The sequence below is a fragment of the Manis pentadactyla genome, chromosome 13, assembly GCF_030020395.1.
Source record: "Manis pentadactyla isolate mManPen7 chromosome 13, mManPen7.hap1, whole genome shotgun sequence".
Taxonomy (NCBI): domain Eukaryota; kingdom Metazoa; phylum Chordata; class Mammalia; order Pholidota; family Manidae; genus Manis; species Manis pentadactyla.
In genome coordinates, this window is record NC_080031.1 from 106,288,935 (window position 1) to 106,311,836 (window position 22,902).

The 22,902-nt window shown below is 45.7% G+C and overlaps 1 protein-coding gene across 3 annotated transcripts in view; it reads right to left on the minus strand.

Moving 5' to 3' along the window:
* PPP2R2B (protein phosphatase 2 regulatory subunit Bbeta) overlaps nucleotides 1-22,902 on the minus strand; it is a 401,044-nt gene that overhangs the window by 228,099 nt on the left and 150,043 nt on the right. Inside the window, exons 1-2 of one of the 3 annotated variants that reach the window (XM_036894693.2) lie at nucleotides 17,019-17,163; nucleotides 16,634-16,827 (exon numbers count right to left, since the gene is read on the minus strand). The exons of the other annotated variants lie outside the window; for them this stretch is intronic. Of the exons in view, the coding sequence (XP_036750588.1) occupies nucleotides 16,634-16,703 (70 nt within the window). The 5' untranslated portion in view covers nucleotides 16,704-16,827; nucleotides 17,019-17,163. Of the gene's footprint in view, nucleotides 1-16,633; nucleotides 16,828-17,018; nucleotides 17,164-22,902 lie in introns of those variants that run through there. 3 annotated transcript variants of the gene reach the window in all.

Here is a 22,902-nt window from a genome sequence, read left to right on the forward strand (position 1 = left end):
AAACCAAGGGAACAGTTTCTTTGATACCTTTGTTTTTATCTTAGACTATGGTTTCCCCTCAATTTATCTGACAGATTAAAATAGCTTTGTGATGTGACACCATCACGCTACTGTTCCTAGTAGAGTTCCTTTCTTCAAATATTTTGTAGGTCAACACAAACAGGTAAAAAGTAAATTAAGATTGTCAAATCTGTATTGTCCTTGGACCTGTGTTTGGAAAGGCGTATCATTTTTTTCACTAGCTGTGGGACTGTAAAGCTGATTGCTTCATTAATCACCTAAAATCTGGCTCTAGACCATCTTACAAAGCTGCCTTTCAGGATCCTGGCAGCCGAGGGCACAGAGGCTGCTGAGATCGTGATCAGTGACTGAGAATGACACCGAGGCTTCTCAGACATAAAACAGGCCGCACTTTCCAAAGCCGAGAGCATCTCATGAGTGGACGGTTCTGTTTTCCTGCCTACACTTCTCTGGTATAAAACACAGCTTTGCTATGTCACCAATAAACACTGCGTTGCCATGCAACTTGACCAGCCGCCCCCATATGCAGACCCCTCCAGAGGATCTCATTGTCAGTAACCCAGTGACTATCATTTTAAGACGGGCTTTGACAAAACATGCCAGAAATTCCTTCAAGGTAATTAAAACTACCTTGTCAATAAACACAGATTGTGAGGTCTTTCGGGTGCAGGGGGGCTGGCCTTGACCTGCGGGCTCCTGGACATTTATTCTTAGATGGTTTTGCATCATTGCAGTTGATTTCCACCCAGACCCTATCCCAGCTCCCTGTGAGATGACTGGCTGAGAAAAAAGATATTTTCTCCCCTTTACTGCTTTAGCCATGACATGGGGCCACCGGGGCTCGGAACCCAAGGGCCAAGCTCGTGGCCAAAGCCCTTTGCCACAGGTATGAACGCTTGAATGGGATTCTTGCTATTGTTACTAATGTCCACTTACCACTACTCTTCCAGGATTCAAACTGATTTTCATTTGAGGAATTATTAATGTGACTTTAAAGTAAAAGGAAGACCTCGGGTGAGTATTTGGTATATTGATATTCAGAGATTTGTTCTTTGCCCATGGGAGATACTCCTGGAATTATTTTTCACCATAATGACAGTTTTATTGCTTTTATTATATAAATAATATATATGCTTATTTAAATCTATCATATATTATAGGAAAAATTACTTAAAATTCCATTGGTCTGAGATAACCATCAATAATATTTTGGTAGTCATTCTTTCCATCGAATTCTGTATGTACACACCAGAAATTTATCTAAGGGGAATCGTACTATGCATACTTCGATCATGCATGCAGCTCCCTCGAATGTTTTTATAGGGTTTTTTTGGGTGTGTATGCCTACTTCTCCCCTTCCTCTCATAACCAATGTTAATAACCTTTACATATTTTTTCATCCTGATAGTATCATATACAATTCATATTGTCATGAATGAAGTTTCAGTTGTTCAATCAACGGTTGCTGAATGGTTAAAGAACAAAAGAATAAACACAAACAAAAAAAAATGGGTTAGAGAATAAACAATAGGCTATGCTCTTAATTAGCCAGTACAATTACTAAGTGATTGCAAAAATCATGTAAGCACATCTTTTGACATCTCCCCTATATCTTTACACTTCCGTGGGGGCAGGAGAACCTGGCTTCAACAAGGTCAGAGGGAGTTACAAGTTTAAACTCCCAAGTAAAGAAGATGTAACTCTCTGCTGTCCTAACTACAGAGACATTATCGATCTATTCTCAAACTCAACCCAAGTTCAAAAACCATTTACTAAGCACCTGTGTGCCAAGCACTGACCTGTCCTCTGTAGGATAAACTAAAGATGTGAAGATGACCTTCTGGGAGTTTCTTTCCAGTTGGGGGGACAACATGCTGGTCTGCCTCTTTCTGGCAGCCTCTCTGACCCTAGGCCTCAGTTCACATATTCACGAAATGGGACGAATACCTGTACATCACAGGGTTGTTGTTATGATTAAAGAACCTGGGGGATTTGGGAAACACTTCATGGGAAAATGTGGATTTGTGGCGGAGTACGTAGGTACCGGAGAAGGGGAAACGGTACACAGAGAAGCAGGGAAGAAGAAATGGCCTGCGGCAGTGAGGACTCAGCGCCAGCCACCTGGTCGGTCTGATGCCCAGTCAGGAGAGACTTAGGGAGGCCAGGGGACAAGCAGGAGACCACGAGGTTTACTAGCACAGGAGAAAAGGTGAACAGAATAATCTCCTTAAAGGGTCAAACATAAGTAGGAAGATGTTTTTTTTGTCTCTTGAGCATGTGCCAGTGTCTACATCAAGGCCACCCATGTGAGTGACTCAAAGGCAACCTGCTTGTCAAGGAGCCAGAAAAAGAAAAAAAACCTGGCTTACACAACAGGCTCAAATCCAATTTTCTAAGACTTATAAGAAAAGTTCTGATCAGAAAATTTCCATCTCAAATTGTGCCGAGGAAGCTTGGGGCCTAAGCAAGCAGGGTGGCAACAGGAGCACAGCATGACAACCAGACTGCTTCTGCATTTTCCACCACGGCACACGGGTCCTCAGGTCCGGGGAGACCTTGGCAAGTTTTTGGTCTCTAACCCTGCAAGAGGTCAAAGGTCCTATAGGGAAATATACCTTGTTCCCAAATGAAACGACACCAAAACGTGTTCCTCTGTGTCCCATGAAGTGACCAGGGGGCTCTGACTTCCACGACATAGTATGTTCGTTTCACCCAGGCTAATCCTACAGAACTGGAGTGGGGTTAGACATCAGTCACTGCACAAGATGTCTGTTGGTAGCCACTGAAGTGTCCCAGAATCTTCTGGGAGCCCAGGGTTCCAAGGCAGCTCTAGTCCCCTCTGTCATATCTTCTCCGTTTAAACCAGCGCCGTGATGAATTCCTGGAAGCACGTCCCTCAGATCTGCACTGCCCTAATAAGTACCCTCACCCCATCCCACCTGTGCTGCCTCCTAGACAGAAGAGAAAGGAGATGAGAGGTAGATTTTAATATTACAATCCCAAATCATTGTTGAAACTTGATATGTCTGGAAGCTGCTTTAATACCTTTAGTCCCGTGAGGAAGCAATCAGATCTCCTATTAGCCACCACAAATGTTATACATTCAACTAGTGGTTCAGACATCCACCAACCCATCCATGCAGGCATCCTTTAAATTTTATTTACTGAAAACTTAGGTCACAACCCGTGCATCATTTTTTAATACTTCATGCATATTTTAAATTTAAAAAAGCCTTCAAGAATTTAGTATTCTCACTTCAATACCTAAAGACACTTCAGAGGAAGAAAAGTGTCTCAAATACACAAGCTGAATGAATTGAGACCTACAAATTGACTCCCAACTGTAATCCCCAAAGACTGCTGAAATGCAGACAGGCAACAGACTGAAAACCACTCACTAGAAATATAATCCCAGTGGTAGTTTGTAAGATTATATTTCTCAGTTCCATCAAATCATACTCCCAATTTTGGAGGAAAACCAGAGGTGTTTGAAAGTCTTCTTAAGCTAATGATAGAGTCTAGTTTTCTCAGAGTTACCTGGGTTCAAACCCCACTCATTCACACACAGTGTTAACCCTAAGGAGTTACACAGCTTTCGGAGATGTCAAATCCGACCCCACGAGAAGCTAGCTCATTAAACAGCCATCATGGTTAGTACACTGGGTCAATCAGTCTTTGAAGTTACCTACACACCAGTTGGAGGAAAATTAACATTCCTGGGTCATCAGGTTCCAAATGCTTATCTACAACCGATGCCCTGGAACTGTGAAAGTCATTTTATTTAATATAGGTGGACAACTGAATCTCGGAGAACAAGCTGCTCACCCATTCATTTCATGGCAGAAGCGGAGCGCGGAGCTTGCCTCCCTCTCAGGAGTGACACGTACCTGGGGCTTTGGGGAAGACCAGGGCCCACAGGACCAAAGTCAAGTTCAATGTTTATAGCGTCATGAATTTTTTTTCTGACCTTCACCACCTATAAGTTGAGGAACTTCAACACCCTGGCATGAGCTTAAACTGAAAATCTATGACCACGTGAGGTGGAGGCAGAGTACAGACCAAACACAGGTGGGAAAAGGCCACGGCAGCTGCAGGGTGTTCCTTGGCACATTTGTAGGACGCAATTTATTAATATTATCTAGATACTTCATTGCTTATACCCTTTAACCCAGCAGCCTTGACTTCAGAAACTTATTCTAAGAAAATAACCAGAGAGATGACTTAGGTTCATGCAATTATTTATCACACAATTATTATAACAAAATATTGGAAATAGTCTAAACCTCCAGTATTAGGAGACAGGCAAAATTACGGTTTACCCGTAGGACGTTACAGCACCAGGCTCACAGCACCGTGTTTGGGACTAAAACAAAACAACAATAGATAGGATACTGTTTTGCATATGATTCCAGCATTCATCCACTGAAAATGTATCAAGAAGTGTTTATAATGATAATGCCTGAAGCTAGAGAGGTAAGTTGGATTTTCTTTTTTTACACTCTTCTTATATGCCAAGTTTTCACCAGTGAGCATATATTTTTTTCCTTCAGAGCCTCTTTTCTCTTCCTACACGGCTATTTAATAAGATTTATATTCATATTCTTATGTCTGTGTTTAGTTAATGTATATCTTCCCAACAGAATGCAAGCTCCATGAGAATAGGGTCTGTATCTGTATTTTTTTAAAATTGTATACCTGGTTGGTTTTGTTTTTAGCATTGTACCTAGTATATATAGTAAATATTTTTTAAATAACTACTGAGTGAATGATCGGGGAGACGCTACTTAGAAGAGGTACGGTTACGTGTGGGGATTCTAGTGCGCGGGAGTCTGTTACGTCTCTAGTCTCTAGCTCATTTGCTCAAAAACATACCATTTTCCATGCTTGCTTTGCGTCCTAGCACCACACGAGACGCATCCTCCATGCGGAAAGCCTCGCCGCGCCCCTTCACCGTCAGACGCACCGGGATCCCCCTTTCCCACCAGCCATTCTCAGTCAGGTAAGCTTCCCTCTGGCAATTATTACTGCAACAACTCACCTGGAAGATCAACAGTTTTTGACTTCTATTGGGTTCCAAGCCCTTTTTTAGAATAGGAGCCAGCGAACTACTGCCCGTGGGCCACCGCTTGATTTTATAGAGAGTTTTGCTAGAATACAGCCACAGCCGCATGTTACAGTGACAGAGGTAAGCAGCTGGAACATAGACTGTGTGGTCAGCACAGCCTAAAATATTTACCACTTGGCCCTTTACAGGACTTTAGCAACTGCTGTTTTGGAACATCTACATACTTGTATAAAGTGAAAATACATCGAATTTTTACTCTATTAGAAAGTTATTCTTAGAGCAATAGGGGATCCAAAGTATATGTCCAAGCACTTTGTAAGGAAGAAATTATTGTAATATACCTAATATGTTCTTAAGAACATACTTCTTTTGTTAGACATGCCTGCCTTCAAGGCCTCATCTGCTGATACTGGGCAGATTACACAGATCTCTAGGCCTCAGTTTTGTCATCACTGAAATAGATGTCATTCCTTCATTTCCTTAATAAACATTTAATGAGCGCTGTTTGCCAGGCACTGTGCTAGAAGACAGATATTGGACCATGGTGGCTAAGACCTAGAAGTCTCACCTAATTCAGCTTTATCCGTACATAACTCAGGTTGTTGTGGGGATTAAATGATACAGATACATACATACCCACACACGCATGTATATATCATACATAAACACAGCAATGTAGTATATAATACACACCTCATATAGTAGAGAGAGACTACTCACCTCGATTCCTGGTACATGGCAGGCACTCAGTATATCGTGGTTTTTCTCCATCATCATAATTACAACAGAAACTCTTTTAACAGACTTTTAAGAAGCTGACTCATTGGATTAAAAAATGCCTTCACTTCCCTCTGTAAAATGGGCCTACAGCATGCTCTGCACTCACAGCTAGTTTAGCAGCTTTATCTCTGGCACACAGGCACCTCTTGCGTCAGGCTGAGCTGCCTGTTTACTGAGAGTCAGCCGTGTTTGTTCCCAAATCTCTCAATGCCAGCTATTCCTGTGATTTAATTAAATATCATAGGGTGATGAAAAGAATGATGTGAAAAGAAAGGGAATGATTATTTCATGAAAAAACTAAATCAAGTGTTTCCAAAAGATGACAAAGAATTGTCAGATTAAATATGGGAGACATAAAAGATTGGCAACGATCTTAAAAATCTAGAAGGATCTGTAGTAAGATTCCTTCTCAGGCATCTATACTCCCACTCAACCTCAAGGAAACCAAACTCAAACGTGGTCTTTGTCATTTGGGGTGTGGTCTCTCCTAGAGAAATATAATCCCTAATTGCAGGCTCATCGTCAAAGATTAAGCCTTGATTCTTCAACAGGCTCTTCATCAAAGTTAGGCAATGCTGTTTAAAATATGTATATCATTTTTTACAATTTTTCAGCCTTAACTTTTCCAATTTACCATGATTATGAGTCCTAAACGCATACAGTAAGAGAGGGATTCTTTTGTATTTAATTCTCCCAGGCGAACAATACCATAGTCGCAGGGCGGCGTGTTCTCTCATCCCCTGCCATTCTTTACAGGTAAGAAAATAAGCAGAGAGATGGAGTGACCCGTCCAAGTCCACCAAATTAGTGCTGTTGGAAGTGGGTGTAGGTCCAGGCAGGCTCGGGTTCCACCACCTCAGCCACCTGGTGATAAGACGAGGCAAACGCAGTGGAGACCCACACAGCCTGCCGTACGTGGTTAAGAGTGTCATCTGCCCACATAGATGGAAGGATGATTGAGAAAAAGAGCTTATACTTCACCATACCCTCTAGCACAACTGGCATAGCAGCTGGCAATAAACAAATAAATAAATAAATTCTGAATTCATGAATTTTCTTTCCTACTTTATAATAGTGGCAGCCATCGGGGCCTTCCTGATTTCTGAGAGGACCAGGCCCACATGGGGTTCCTGCCTCCCTCCGTGGAGTCAGTAGTAGCGGCGCAGGAATTCTCTGGCACCCGTCAGCTCGTGTCACTGAGAGCGCAGCCTCTCCCGCCTGTCAGTGCAGCAAGATGAGCAGCGCCCTGCTCCCCAGATGGCTACTCGTTCCCCCAGCCGCCTTTGCCGCATCCCCGATTCACTCCAGCCCAGGACCGTCTCCAGCATTCACGCTGCAAGGCAGCTCCTGCCAACGACTTTGCCAAATGGCTCCTCTCAAAGTCACGGGCCTCCCAGACAGACCGGCTCCGCCATCTGCAGGAGCTTTTGGCAAAGAGATGCTTCTCTTCCTGGCTCCGCCTCGTGGCTGCACCAGGGCCTTCTTCCCAGAAGGATGCTCGGAAGCCTCAGGATGTAAGCTAAGGTCTGCAGCCCTGTCCCCACTTACGGCTTCGACCTTTGTTGCCCAGACTCACCCATGAGCACACTGTCAGGACATAGCAGAGACCCAGACGGACCCAGATGGCGCACCCCGGACACCTCCAGCCAGAGCAGTCTTCAGAGAGCAGGCTTCCCCTCCCCACCTCCAACCTCATTTTAGTAGATTAGGAAACCGAAGCCCACAGACTACAAGTGACTAATCATGGTGGCAGGTCAGGGACAAACACCCCCGCAGTGTGCATTCCACATCACCACTTATGACATCGCACTGCCTTCCAGTTTTCCCTCTGATCATTTTTAAATTCTTGATAAAAATTGGACGCTTTGTATTGGTATTGATTCAAAAGAGTATTTCTTTATAAAAATGAGTACTCTTTTCTCTGCATCAAAGTCATTTTGGTTTAAACAGGCATGTCCACATTCTACATTGTCAGACCTGGAAGTGACTTCTGTTCTGCCACTTACTGTTGGGTGACCTGGCCAGGTAATAATCTCATTCTGCTCCAACTTTTAACTTAAACGGGTATAAGGACAATATCAGCCTATGGAGTTGTGAGGATTAAACAAGAAAAATCCTTTAAAGCTCAAAGTTTGTTCCTGGCACAGAGCAAGCCCTCCACAACTGCAAGCAATCGGCATTCCTTATTAACACTCAAACCCTCAATGGCTTCAGAATATACAGCACGGCGCACATACAAATAAGTACGCCAGGTAGTCCCATCTTCTACTTGAGGAAATTGAAGTTGATGAGGTTAAATGACTTATCTAAGGTTTCTCAGAGAATAAATGAAGGATCAGAGGTTCCTTCTTACCATTTTACTAAGAAATGGGAAGCAACGAGATAAAATCAGGAAGGAGAACATTTGAATAGAAACATATACACATGAATAATCGCAGCAGTGTCTTAGGTAATACACAAAGCTGGAAACAATTTTCCATCCATCCACAAGGGAGACACTAAACAAATTATGGTACAGTCACACCACGGGGCACTGAGCAGCCATTGAGAAGAACAAGGCAGACATAGGTGTCCTGACATGGGAAGAGCTTCCAGATACATCATACAGAGAGAAGACGAAGTGCAAATAAAACAAGCACTGTGTACTCAGTGATGCAAACGAACAATGCCTCCCCCGTGGGTACCTGTCCGTGTACACTTACATGTATGGAAAAGCATACACGGTGGCTATAGGGAAGCACATCCAACTATTAATGATGGTAACTAAGAAGGGAAGTGGAGGGGGGGGTTGGAGGGGAATTCATGCTTTGCTTTATCTACTTCTACAATGCTTGAATCCTTTCAAGTAAGAAGGCATTTATGTATTATCTGACTTAAAAATAAAGACACCAAGGCATAGAAGAATATGAATAACAACAATACAGCCATTGTGAATGAATAGACAGCCTCACGTGGGGGTCCCTGGCCCCAAGCTGACTTCTGCGAAGTTACATGAGCAATGGTATCGCCCAAGTGTCTTGCCTAGCTCTCCTCTTTGGTAAAACACTTCCCGGTGACACTTGGTTTCTGACTCAAACTGAGGAATCTTGAGTTTTGTCTTTCAGGCCACCTGGGAGTGCTAAGCACTTTGCTGCAACATTCTCCATAAGAGCCCTTGCAACTTTCCACTCTCTGCACCCTTGTGCATCTGCTGAGGGTCACAGAGACGAGCCCCGTACATGAGGTGGAGAAGGCAGCCTCTCGTTCTGTGACTATTTCAGGTCCATCACTTAATAGAGTCAGAGAGGTGGAATCAGCAATGCAGCGTGGGGGAGGCTGGCCGGGAGCACCCCAGTGTTGAGCCCAGTACACCCCAAGCGCATCCTCTCACGGGTCAGGTCCTCTCGGGCACGCTCCTAGGAGGTCACATGATCCTCAGGTTAGAATGCCGCCCCACAGGGCCCCTCCAGACCCTTAGACTCCTCGCATCTTTTGGCCCCTTACATACAGAATTTTCTCCATTTCTTTACAGTTGATTTGAGTAATCAGGTCTCTTTCTTCTAACCATGGATCCGAGAGTCTGACCTCCCCCTCCCCACACCATCCCTTTCCATTACCCCCATGACCCTTTCTCCAAAGAACCAATTAATTAGAAATTCCTGTTCAATGGGTTTCATGCTTGCATATCTATCAATGCTCCCGACTATTTCTAAGGCGAAGCTGAAGTATAATGATTCAAAGTTCCTGGATTATTTAAGACCCGGCTCCTGGGAGTCTTGTAAAAGAATCTGTGCTTCCAATGGGGTAACTGTGTCAGAACTGGTCTGTTACGTCAGAGCTGATTTTCAGCCTGCTTCTAGAGTTCCACTGGGCAGGCAAAAGAGGGAAGTTTGGTGGTAAAAGTGACAAGTTTGGTGAAAGAAAATTCATCTTATTAACTGGGGGGGAGGGAAGCAGCACTGAAGAGCTGCTCTGGCCACAAAGAGGCCTCAGATACCTTCCATGCACATGGAAAAGGACGTCGGCTGCCACTGGCTGCCTCTGCCCCACTCCTTCTGCCCTGCTCTGCACAGCTATGTGAGTTGTCATCAGCTCTGGAGCAAGGGTGCCTAGATGGCCTGGCAGGACCCTCTCAGCACAGCCTGGGAGCTACATTGTTAATGTCCTGGGCTAGGGGTGAAGGACATGGAGAAACTGTTAAGAACCCAGCTAATTCTTGCATTTTGACTGCTTGACTCCATAAATGTTTGACTTCTTTCCTTATAGAGTGAAATGAATCAATAGGAGTCAGCTAAGGATTCTGGCACTGGTTGGGGGAATTCGGCTCTCTCCCCCTGGGATGATAGGCAGGCCCAAAGACATGCACTGCCGCCCTGGGAAATGAGGGAACGCACCGGCGGGGTAGCACTGCATGGGCCCCATGGGGAGGGATGCGGAAGTAGAACTCGGACATGCATTTTCCCCCTAAAATCCTGACCAGAAGCAGCAGGGGTGGGCACATGCCTCAAATCCCGGCAGTCATGGATTCCGATCGTCTGCTGCCACTTACACGAGTTTCTGTGCTTTGCCAAGGCTCAAAGTTTCTTATTCTGACAAATGGGGCAAATGCAGCCATTCTCCTGTGATTGACGAAGGAGGCTGAGTATACATATGCGAAACGCCAAGGAAAATGCCTGGGATACAGCCTGTGCTCAAGAAAACTGAGTTCTCTTCCCCCAGCTAAGTGTATAAATTGGATCCTTAGCTTCTTCGTAAATGCAAATGCCAGGGTCTAGGAATGTCAGTCTACATCTGTGCTCTTTTCATTGAGCATTACCAATATTTTGACAGGACTGGCCTAATATTATTCACCCCAGGTTCATCGGTACGTTTCTGACCAGCCCTCAAAAAGGGCCTGGGATTGCCCTGGGGACCTGGATGCTAATAATGAATACTTGCTAGTGATTTTCAATGCACTCTGGTTATTATGTTTAGTAGCAGAACATTTCCCATCCCTGGAAAGGTCATTTACAATGGTATAAGGCAGCTTCTCCCTACCCTCTATTTCAGATTTTTCCAAGAACAGCAGAGAACTCAAACATTCATACATATGCATGGGAAATACTATTCTGATCTGGCATTTGCATACAAATATCAAAGCAACTTAAAGGACTACAAGGCAGCTCTCCATCATATGACATCACCTCCTTTTATTTTTCCAATGCCTCCTGCACCTTCCTATCAAAAGCCATTTCCATGTACCTTCCAGTTTTATTCATCATAGCGTTCCTCTTTCTTGAGTGTGTGAAGGATGCGGGGGCTGGGAAAGCAGAGACCTTTACTTTCTCACTTTTATTCTTGTGTCACTAGGAAGCTAAAACATTTCACAGATCACACAGAGCTCAGGTTTGCAGACCCTCTAAATCAAGGCATCCAAGACTGGACTCTTCATATTTTCTCACATTGCTGAGAAATGGCAATACAGCATTACATGGATAACTGTGTGTGTGGGTGATTATGTTTGCAACGGGGCATTCCACCGTGAGGTACTTTGTGTCACAATTTCTTTATACTAAGCCAAGATCCATTTCCTTGTTAATTTTTCACTCATTGGCTCAAACTCTGTCCTGGGGTGTTCCTCTTCTAGGCATCTCACCTGTTCACATGCTTTTAAATACCTTGAACATGTGGGTGACATCCCAAATTATATCTGGTCCAGGCCTTTCTTCTGGGCTTCAGACCCAGATACCCACCTGGTTACCTGGGAGTTTCTCACTGTCAGACTAGATGTCTCACATGATCCTCAAGCTAGTCAATTTCCACAGTCTTGTTCCCAGTTGCCGCGGGAAGCCCTATTTGGCACCCATTCTCACAGCTGACGCCTGGGAGTCACCCTGGACCCCATCTCCGTCTCCTTTAGCTCCACCTGATCTATCACACAAAGCAAACCCTATCCATTCTTCTTCTGCTCTGTACTAAATCCATCTAATTCTTTCCATCTCTATTGCCGCTGCCAACCTGGAGTACAGCCTGGTGGCCTCCTGATTATCTAGCTGCTTTCACTCCTATTCACCTCCTACCAGCCCTCTGACCCCACCCTGCACAGCTGCCAGACTGAGCTCTGAAAAAAACAAACCCGATCATATTTCCCCCGATCAAAATCCTTTCATGGCTTTCGATCCTTCTTTGGATAAAGTCCAAACTCCTTATGGCCAACAAGGCTCAAAGTGATCTAGTCCCTGAATACCTACCTCTCCAGTCTCTTTTTTGTAACACTTTATTATGAAAACTTTCAGACAGCAAAGTTGAAAAACAAAATTTATAGTGAATACCCATTCACTGACCACCTCGATTTTATCATTAATGTTTTACACTTGTGTTATCATACATCTCTCCACTTATCCATCCCTTCATCTGAGCTAATCGTTCATGTGTTTGGTGCATTCCTAAGTAAACTGCAGGCTCCAGTCTCATTTTCTCACTCTTCCTCTTATTCCTACACTCCAGCCATAGGCAATGTCCTTTCTTTGAATCTGTCACACTATTTTATATCTCTGTGTCTGGTACCTATTGTCTTCTCTACCTGACATGTCTTCAATTCTTGTCAATACCTTATTTATCCTTTAGTTCTCAGCTTAAACTTCCTCTGAGAGGCTATTCTTTAGTCCTCCAATCTAAACTAGACCCACCTTTCAGCCTTATATATGATCTCAAGGCACCTTATGTTTTTCCTGAATATCACTTATCACAATTGGCAACTATATATTTATTTGCAAAATGGTTTGTTTAATGTCTATATTCTCCACCAGACTGGAAGCTGATGAGGACAGACACCCTGTCTGGACTGGAGCAAGCTGGATGACCTCTGCAGAAAGCCAATTAATATTTATTGAAGGAATTAAAAGCAGAATGAATAAATAATTATGTAATAATTATATATTAATATTATAATAATACAGGAAATCAGTGAATTTGTTCTTCCTTTAATATGTGCAAACCATACGGGTTTTTAAAGAGAGGAGATGGCCAGAATATAACCAGCAAAGACATTAAGGCAAATTACTACATGGCAAGGTCCCTGGATAGTGGCTGGGCCAAGAAGAGACTGCAGGGGGTTCTAATGACTTCTCTTCCATCTTCAGGAGCCCTTCCCCTCAAGATCATCCCACATCAATACAGAATCCAAGGAAAAACAGTGTCCTTGCTATGCAAAGTCAGCTTAAATAATAATAATAACAGCTGTAATGTACTGAGGGCATTATTGGGGTCTGGCTTGTTTTAGGCATTGTCTTGAGTGCTTTCCCTGCATTAAATAATTTCTTCCAGAGTCATGGGTTCTATTGTAAAATTCCCATTTTACAGCTAAGAAAACTGAGAACAGAATGACTAGTTTAAAACATGCTCTCTGACTTCCCCTCCTAACCAGATTGTCATTCCTGTAAATTCCACCCATAAAGAATACTTATTCTGTCTGTAGCTTCACATGAGAGTAGGAAGGTTAATCTGGAAAGCTCTCAAATTGCTCTAATGGAGAGAGGGTTTCAGGTGGTTCTAACAAGTCTAAAAATACAGACAGAAATCCACCTACAGATTAGAGAGATTTGAGAGATGAACCTTGCTTAGGAAACACAGAGTCCATATCTGAAAACACTACTAAAACCGTTGTGTTGACTTGATTTTTCTGGTCATCCCAACCCCACCGATGCTTTCCTTCATATGTAACCCCAAACATACACTTTCAAGGGATCCCTGTAAGGAATCTTACCTTGGATGGGGAACAATTTACACACAAAGATAAAATCTTTGTGATCTTCCCCATAACAGGGGCTAATGTTGAAGGAGAATAAGGCAGTACAGAATTTCCTTGTGATAGAACAGGAGCTTCAGACACTCTTAACTTTAAGACAAGCTTTTCCCCTTACTGTGTGACCTCAGCAAATTAGTAACATCTCTGGGCCTCACCTGCTCAGTTTCCTTATTTGAAAATGGAAATAACATCTACTTAGCAGGGCTTAGATACATGGCAATGCCACATACAAAAAGCTCAGCACAGCAAGGCCTCTATTGGAAAACAGAACATGCTCAAATATGGCACCTTTAGAGAGAAAATATAGGTAAAGGTAGAGAAGGGTGGTACCTTTAAGGCTCAGACTAAAAGTCATAGGAAATGGGTTTAATCAATGCATATCATAGGTTCTTTTTCTTTCCCAGAAAGAAAGGGAGGGAGGCAGGGAGAAAAGAGGAGAGGTTGGGTAACAGCATCCCTGAGCATTTGCATCGCTCTTAGCCAACAAGCTTGCCTGCAGCTACCGTTTACAATGCAGATTGAGCCTGGAGTGCTTCACACTAGCTACACAGCAAAAACCTTTCAGCTTTAAATAGAATACTGCAGTGTGGAATGATCCGAGCAACGGCAAGAAAAATGTAGAGATAAATGCAAAGAAGATTTTGGAGAAAAAAAGAATCTGACACACCTGGGCAGGTAGGAAAACACAGAAATATCATCAAAGGAGACAAAAAAAAAAAAAAAAGCCTCTAGAAAGACCTAGAAACTAATTCCCCAGAAAGTGGGTGTAAGTTAATAAAGGGGAAGAGAATTTGGGGGGCAAGCCCCCAGTGAAGAGGATTTTAAAGAATATTTTGATCTGACCCTCTTTCAAGACATACTAGCCCTTCTAAGGTATTCATCATAAGAGGCCGGAGGGACTCTTCGGCCTCTGGCCGTCAGGATTGCGAGAATGCTCCCTAAAATGAATACATTAAGGCCACAGAGAATTTGCTGCTCTACCCAACTTCTGCTGCTTACATTGTGTAAATTCCATTTTTTTTTCCTGCCCAGACCTTCACTGAAATCAGATAAAGAGACCTTGACGCATCAGAGAAATAAAGATTTGTTTAGTTTTCAGAGGGTGGTGTGTGCGTGTGAGGGGAGTGGGAGGGGGGGAAGGGAGATGAGAGGTTGATTTACACAAATTTTAGAAAGTTTTTTGCTATAAACTCATACCTCATTTTTGACTCTATGAACCCAGGTATTTTACGCAGAATGAGAGTTTACAAAAATGCCTTAAAATAGGAACAAAGATTACTTAGTGTCGAAGGCCCTGAAAACAATAAGGAATGCCATTTTAACTCGTGTCTTCATTCTATGGCTGACACTCCTGTACACATGGCCCGGTTGGCCCCTCTTCCCAGCTCGGTAAGGTTCCTTTGCCTGCACTGGGAGGCACAGTGCGATACAGAAGAAAACATGCAGGCAGCCCTCTTCCTTTGTTGCCACAAACAGAGAGAAGTGTCCCCAGAAAAGCCAGTAGACCCAAGGCCAAGTTCTCCCTCGTATGCCGTGCTGGGACACAGAGCTAATCCTGTTCTCCCTGGTAACAGATTCAGTGACGACGCACTACAGCTGAGGAAGAGCGTCTTGTCCTCATGCAAATAAAAAGAAACAGCAAGTGCAGGTGCGGTGCTTGGTATGCGGAAGGGAGAGGCTGGACACCTGAAAAGCCATCTCCAAGCTCTGGAAGGTCAGTCATCCAGGTCTGTGATGATCTGTCCAGCACCACAGACACATTAGACCTGACACTCTCCAATAACCACGATGAACAGAGAGTGTATTTTCAATAGTGCTGGGTATTCTTACCATCTAAAACTTCCAAGAGGTTTATGGAAGATGTCACCTTTACTCCAAATTGTGTGCCTTTTTCTTTCTTTCAGAGCTTGAACTCCTTACCTCCCCTCCCCATTAATTTCTCGAGGAGTCTGAATTGGATTCATGATAGAAATTTTAGCACTCAATAATGATAAGCATAATGTTAAATTCACATACCTTGCTACATCTTCCTAAAGTACTTTCACACACATTTTTCTCCCATGGATATTACAGTGTGATAATGCAGCACTTTATATGAGCGGTTAAGGATAAAGGCCTACAGGTAGAAATGAAAGCAAAAATGCAAAAGTTTTGGTATTTGAAAAAAAAATAAGAATGCCTCCACTCTCTGCTCACACACAAAAGGTGAAATGAGATTCCACCTGCTGACTTGCCCAGCCTGCCTACACCAGCTCTCAGGCAGAGAGAGAGAGAGAGAGAGAGAGAGAATTTCACCTCTTGGCAAAGCTCAGCTTACTGAACCCTCTTGCTTTCTGCTGGCTGTTGATTCAGCAGAAACTACTGCTGCAGAATTCATAATGGTGATTTTTAAAGGCCCCACTGATCGCATTGCTCGCTCGCCCCACGTGTCAGGCTCATTCGCTGGCCGGAACACTGTTTCCCCAGCTACCTTCTCATTTCTCTGCTAATGCGCTTCCGCGGGGAGATGGGCTCACCCTCCTCAAAGGGCCCTTTACGGGTTTGATTGTCTGAGCAGGTAACCCGGCCGGAGAGATGAACCGGCAGGAAATGAAACCTGCCCCCCTGCAGCCACGGGGACACACAGCAGCATTCCGCTCAGGGACGGGGGGGACCCACAGCCCTCTGGGTCCCCTCCTGCCGTGTCTCCCCAAGACCCCTGCAAACATCTTGGAGGAGAGGTCATCTGCCTTCAGGGGGTCATTTTTCCAGCCGGAGCCCCACCCCGAGAAGCCTTAATCCCCGAGGGCCATTTTAACTCCGTGGGTGACGGGTCCACCTGCTGCTGAGCACGGGACTCGTCTCGAAGACGCGGGAGGGACGTGGGGCGCCCCGGCGGCCGCCCCCACGAGCCGAGCCCCCGCCCCAGCCCCGGCCCCGGGGCCCGGAGGAGTGCGCGCCGAGCTCGGCGACCTGCAACTCGCGCCCGGCCCAGCGGCGGAATGCGGCGGCGCGGGCGTTACCTTCGGTCGCATAGCTGTGGTCGCGCAGGAAACTGTTGTTGATTTTGCGGGTATCAATGTCCTCCTCCATTGACGGCAGGCTTACTTGCGTGGGAACCAGAAGCAGGCAGACAAGTATCCATGATCCCTCCCCGCAGCCAGGCTCACGGGAGAGGCGCGCGGGGGAGCCGGCGGGGCTGCACCATGGTCCGCGCCTGGGGAGGAGACGGGGAGGCGGGGAGAAGAAAAATAAAAACCCGGCGCTGGCGCGGCCGCCGCCTCCGCTCGGGCTCCGCGAGGCCGCGGGGCGCTCGCCCCGCTCCGGCTCCCGGCGAGGATGCTGCGCCCGCCTCCGCCGCGCCGCGACCCGGGGTCCGCTCCCGCCCGCCGCCCGGGAGGCGCTCACCGGCGGCCGGGCAGGTGCCCAACAGGTTCCCCTCGCCGGCAGCCGCTCCACGCGGCAGGAGAAGAGCCCTGCTCCCCCCGGGGGCGCGGGCAGCCGCCACAAAATGGTGCCTGTGCGGACGGGGCTGCGGCGGCGAGCGGGCAGGGCGGGATGCAGGCCGCCGGGCCCGGGGGAGGGTGCGGGTCCCGCGCAGGGCGGCTCCGGCGGGCGGGGGCTGCGGCCGCCGGCGGGGAGCTGGGCAGGGCGCTGCGGCGGCGCCCGCGCGCTCACCCACTCCCGCCCGCGCGCTCGTCCCCGCGGCCGCGGCTGCAGCGGCTGCAGGCGGCTGGCGCACCGACGGCGAGGCTCCTCCCAGCCGCGTCACAGCCCCGGGCTCGGCCCGCCGCGCAGGAGGCCGAGGCGAGGCCGCTCTCTGCTGCAGCGGGGCGCACGCAGCCAGCCCGCAGGTCGACGCGGAAAACGCAGACGCGCTCCTCCGCCCTCGCTGCCCCCCGGGCCACCTGCCAGGGCAGGGCTTCCTCCGCACCCCGAGTGCCTAGCTCGCTGCCCTTCCCCGGACTCCTGAGCTGCAGGACGGCCGAGAAGGAGGCTCCCTGGGGTAGGCAGGAAGACCGCAGCCACGGCCCTCTGCTCACGCTCACCGGAGGCCCCCGGTCCCGTGATGAAGTTAGAAGGGCGAGGCCTGGGGTTGGAAGCCTTGGAAAGAGGGGCTGCTCATAGCCCAGTTTATGCCCCTCTGTACTAGGAATAGAAGGGGCAGCGGGCACCAGAAGTTTTCTGCAATCATATCTGACTTCTCCATCCCAAAGAGCCCAACACACCTTCTAACTGCAGGCGTCTACGTCTACACTGGCAGAGGGAAGCAGAGGGCTGTTATGTATCTAGTCAACAGAGTCCATCTGAAAAGTCCACCTTCCCTAACCCTTAGCACCTTACTCTGGACAAACTGCTGCAGGCCCTCCTGTAGGTTTTGCTTGTGAAGACACAAACCTGCAGGAAGGTTTACACTTACTCTCAACATGGATGGTACACTGGAGCCCCATGCCCACGGAGGGCCACTGCTACCCTGAGGGGAACTCCAGAGATCCAATTAATGCCAAAGAGGCAAATACAGAATTCCCTATCCCCCCACCCCATGTTTCCCCAAATTGCAAATTCTGTATTTGAAAGAAAATTAGATTGTTATTGTTATGAAACAACTAAAATCATTTAGGAAGCTACCCAAGTCATTAAAAAGCCAATTTGGAAAAGAAACGTCCCCAGTTTCCTCTTGTAGAAGGGGTGCCACTGTAGGCAGAGACATCAGCGAATGTCTTGCTCAGTTAAGTTCCACAAGTTTAGCTCAATTAGCCCAGAGGGACCTGTGAGTTAATTATATACATACAATGCTTCGGCTAACACAATTTAGATAGTATTTGAAGTTCAAAAAAATGGGAAAACAAGTCCTTAGCTGAGGTTGGGAATTGCCATTAGATTTTCATGAAGAATACACACTTCTGGCAGGTGGAAAATGGCACCGTCCCCATCTCCAGAAGGGGATCACCTATCTCTGGGAGAAGAGAGTAGAAATAGTCGTTGATAGAATTTCTAGGGTAAGTTCAGCGGCCAGTAGATTCTGTTTTATTCCCATCTGATGATTGTCTTACATACTTGTTTGACTATGTGTTCAAAATTCACATGTGAAATCCCAGTAACAGATGAAGACTGGTGATGCAGGCTGGTTCTCCCCGTGAGGGGCTGTGTGCATCACCAAGCCTCCAGGGGTCAGCTCATCTGTGGTTAAACGGTTCAGCTTCTCTTGCCAATCATCATAAAAGGGGAGGGGTGGGCAGAAGGGAGAAGAAAATGCTAAGTTCATCTCAAAGTGGTGAGAAGATATCTTGTTTTCAGTTGAAATGACCTTAACATGCCACAGGAGACCCTGGAATAGTGCTGGGGAAACCCTCCTCCTCATCTTCCTGGGCCCTGGGCTGGATCGGAACAGAGCTGCGTGGGGAATCAGGTGGGCCACGGCTCACTGGCCAGGCTGTGCTTGAGGAATTTTCCACTGAACCAACGGAAGAAATGTCCCCTCCACAGATGAAGCCTCTGTGTTCACTAAATTTTCCCTTTCATGTTTCTGCAAAATTCCTTTTGCATTTATTCAATAGTACAGGCATTTTTTTTTTCTTAAGACACATGATCTGAGAAGGCAAATTAGATAGCTCTCTGTGGATTAAGCAGACTCTAAGGTTTCTGTTTTATGGATCACTCTTTTCTACTACAAGCCATGGGGACTTACCCATCCAACAACAACCAAGAAAATTAAAGCCGTTGGCTTTGAGCTCTAACACAATGACATGTAGTAAAGGAGGTAAGGGAGCGACAGAAACCCTCTGCAACCCGGTGGTGGTAAGAGGACTACACAGACCATTCCTCAGGAGACCTCCAGACCTTCCTTCTGTTCCCCCAGCACGTCATGTCCTTCCCAAAGCTTTTGGCTTCTGCATATGCCATTCCCTATGTCCCTTCCTCATGTTCTCGGCATTCTTCCATGTCTCAGCAACACTGTCCCTCATTCATTGAGGCACTCCCTGACTGTACCAGAGCCCCTTCCTCTGGTGTTTTGTCCCTATACCTGTATATGTATATATTTGGTCTTCTTCATGGCACACTGCATTTTGTAATGGTTGTTTACTTATTGTCAACCGCTCCTACTTTCTCTCTTATATTAAGTGTCTGGAACTTAGTAGATGCTCAGTTGTGTTTGTTGGACAGAGATAAATACTTTTTCAATGAATGAGTTCAGGATAACAGATATTTATGGTATTTAGGTTTCACAGCTCTACCCCTATTAAAATTCTTGCCCCCATAAATCCCCAAACACAAAACCTGCTGCAAGTCAGTAATTTTCTAGCTTGTAACTCCTTTTCTTATTGAACCAATTGTCTGCTGATTCCTGTATGCATATGTACCAAACATGCTGAGTACTTACATGCCAGGAGTTATTCTAGGTGCTGGGAATATAGTTGAAACAAGACAGGGTCCCTTTCTTCACAGAACTAATATTCTATCATCCGATTTTAATAATATGAGCTTTCTTAGAAACACAGCAAATGCAGTATGTGACAACAGACTATCTCATGATGCTAAGTGTGCTAGGCTCTGCTATCAAGCTGAGCTGATTTTCCGCCACTTATTGTGTCCTTGAGCAAGTGACAAGATTTTTTTTTTAATCTATAAATTAGGGAGAAGAATCGTATCTACTTCATGGAGTTAATGAGGATTAAATAAGATAATGCTTGGAAAGAGCATACTGCTATTACTGGTGGAGTATTTATCATCGCCACCACCACCAGTACCGAACAAAGTACCTACTGTGTCAGCCATGGGGCAGGACTGCCAACATCAGTGTTTAAGATGTACAGTCAATCTCTGCTGTCCTAGAACTTAAGAGTCTAATTTACAGTTTATGTAAAGGGGGCCACAGGCGAGAAAGGGGGCAGGAGAGGACACTGAAAGGCTGACCCAATTCAGGCTTGTGCTTTGTGCTTGTAAAGGCCAATTACAAATACACACCTTCTGAGTCACACGACTCAGCATGACAGCATGTGAGCACGTTATTTTTTATCACCTTTGTAATGGTCCCCGCCCCCTCCCCTCCCCTATCCCCTCCCCCATCCCCTCCCCCCAGCTAGGTTAGTGCTGCCTGCACCAGAACCTTTTAGGTCATCCCTGTCCAATTAGCACATTAAATATCTACAATTTTATTAGGACCTTTGACCTAAACTAGTCTGGAGATTCTTAATATAGGCTTGAGGTGTCAGACAGTCCTGGTTTGCATCCCAGCTCAGGCATTTATGAATGCCATGACCTTCCGCAAGTAATTTAACATCTCTGAGCCTCCGTATTTGCAAAATGGAAGAAAATAATAGGAGCTACTTCACAGGGTTGTTGAGTGGCTTCAGGGACCACGTAAGGCAAGTGCCCAGGACAGACTTGGCTGGGAGCCAGGCCTCACTGAGCTGGTGGTTCTGCCCCCTCCCGCGCCTCATGGGGCCTCCGTCTGCAGACAGCCCGAGAGGCGCACCGCCAGTCCATCATTCATGCGAACAAGAGTGACTCTGTAAAGACCTTCGTTTTACCCACTATCAGTCTGCCTTAATGAGCAACTAGAAACTGGATATGGGGAATTTTACCACCTTGGACAAGGGCCTTTAGAATCCATGAGGTCCCGTACAAACGGAAGCAACTAGGGTTATCCTTTCTTGATTTTCAGTGGACGTATGTACAGCCCTAATCATGTCTCTCTATCAGGGAGCCATATGGAACCCCTTTTGAGAATCAGTTAGCACCAAATACACAGCTGTCTCTCTGAGGTGGTTCATGTGTTCACTGCCCAGGGGATGACCTCCTGCTTTCCCAGCAAGGTTTGCCATACCTTTTACATGCATATCACAACCAATGAGTGAGGCTTTAACACAGCATTGAACCTGGGAAAAGAAAACAAAGCGCCTTGTCCTCAAAATGTTGTATTGATTCCAGATTCTGGATGCCCGGTGGATTTTCCTAAGTGTTCCCTCAACCACTCAAGGACAGCAGCTTATGAAAATGCACGGTGCTCTGCTGGAGCCGCTGTGTACTGGCGACTGAGAGCTGGTGGTTCCGATTGCACACAGCTCTCTCCAGCTCTGCTGTGAGTGACGAAGGGTTGGTAGTTTACAATCTGAAATCTGCCAATGCTGGGATACTTAATATCATAGATTAAAAAAACACATATAAATCAGGGCTCCTGCTTTTTTTTTTTTTTTTTTGAGAGCTGATTGTTAAACATTTACCAGCACCACAGCAGAAATACATTATCTGCTGATTTATCTTTCTTCTCATCCCTGTTACCTCTGCAAAGTTCCTGCTAATTTCTCAGTAGGAAATCTCACAAAGTGTGTCAAATTTCAGAGCATTCCACCAGCCAGCCAAACTTTGGCCATAATGATAAAAAGCACTTAAAATCCTACCTTTCCCAGGAAGCTTTCCCATGTCCGCAGAAGAAACCTGCTGCCTTTACGTGATCCCTCTACGCCGGCTATGCAGTAGCCATGGTAGACCTGTGACACTTCCTCTATAAGGGACCTGACGACGTAAGGAATGTTAGGCACGTGCCTACCCTCAATGAATCTTCCTCTTCTACTGTTCCAGCTCCAGTGTCACCTTACTTTTGCCCTTGATTTGCCTAAATGCAAAACAGAAACATCTACTCTGCCTGATGTTATCGACGGCTCTTCTGCCTGTGTAGTTAGCATATGGATGCCACAAGAGAAAATGTACAAAAATCCAGAAGTCCAGATTTCAGAGGTTGAGAGAAAATATTCTTTTGTACCTTTTCTCTTTCAGTGGCTTTCGAGTTAAATTTGGGCTGTCTCACCCAAGACAGTGTAATTTGCATTGTATCTGTTAGGTACAAGGTAAGGGTTTACAAAACCAGTTAGCAGTAGTCAAGGTGTATTTTCTAAAACCTGATTATATTTCTCAAAGTAAAATTTCAGTACGATTTAAACAAGAATATTGAGAAATGTCTTTTGAATTTAAAATGCATGAAGCAATGATATTTTACAGAATGCATCCTAAGAAAATAATCATGGATTATATCTCTCAGAGCATTGTTCGTAATCATGAAAAAACGGAAACATCCCAAATGGCCAATCAACAGAATTGTCTAGGCAAATTATGGTGTGTACATATAATGGAAAGTTATTGGGCCATTGACATAATATTAATAGCCAGAGCTTGCTGAGCATCTGTTTTGTACTAGGCACTGTGCAAAGGGTTTTACTAGCATTACCTCATTTCATTCTAACAGCAGCCCTATGTAGCTACTGTTGTGTTGGTGAGGATGTGATGACACTGG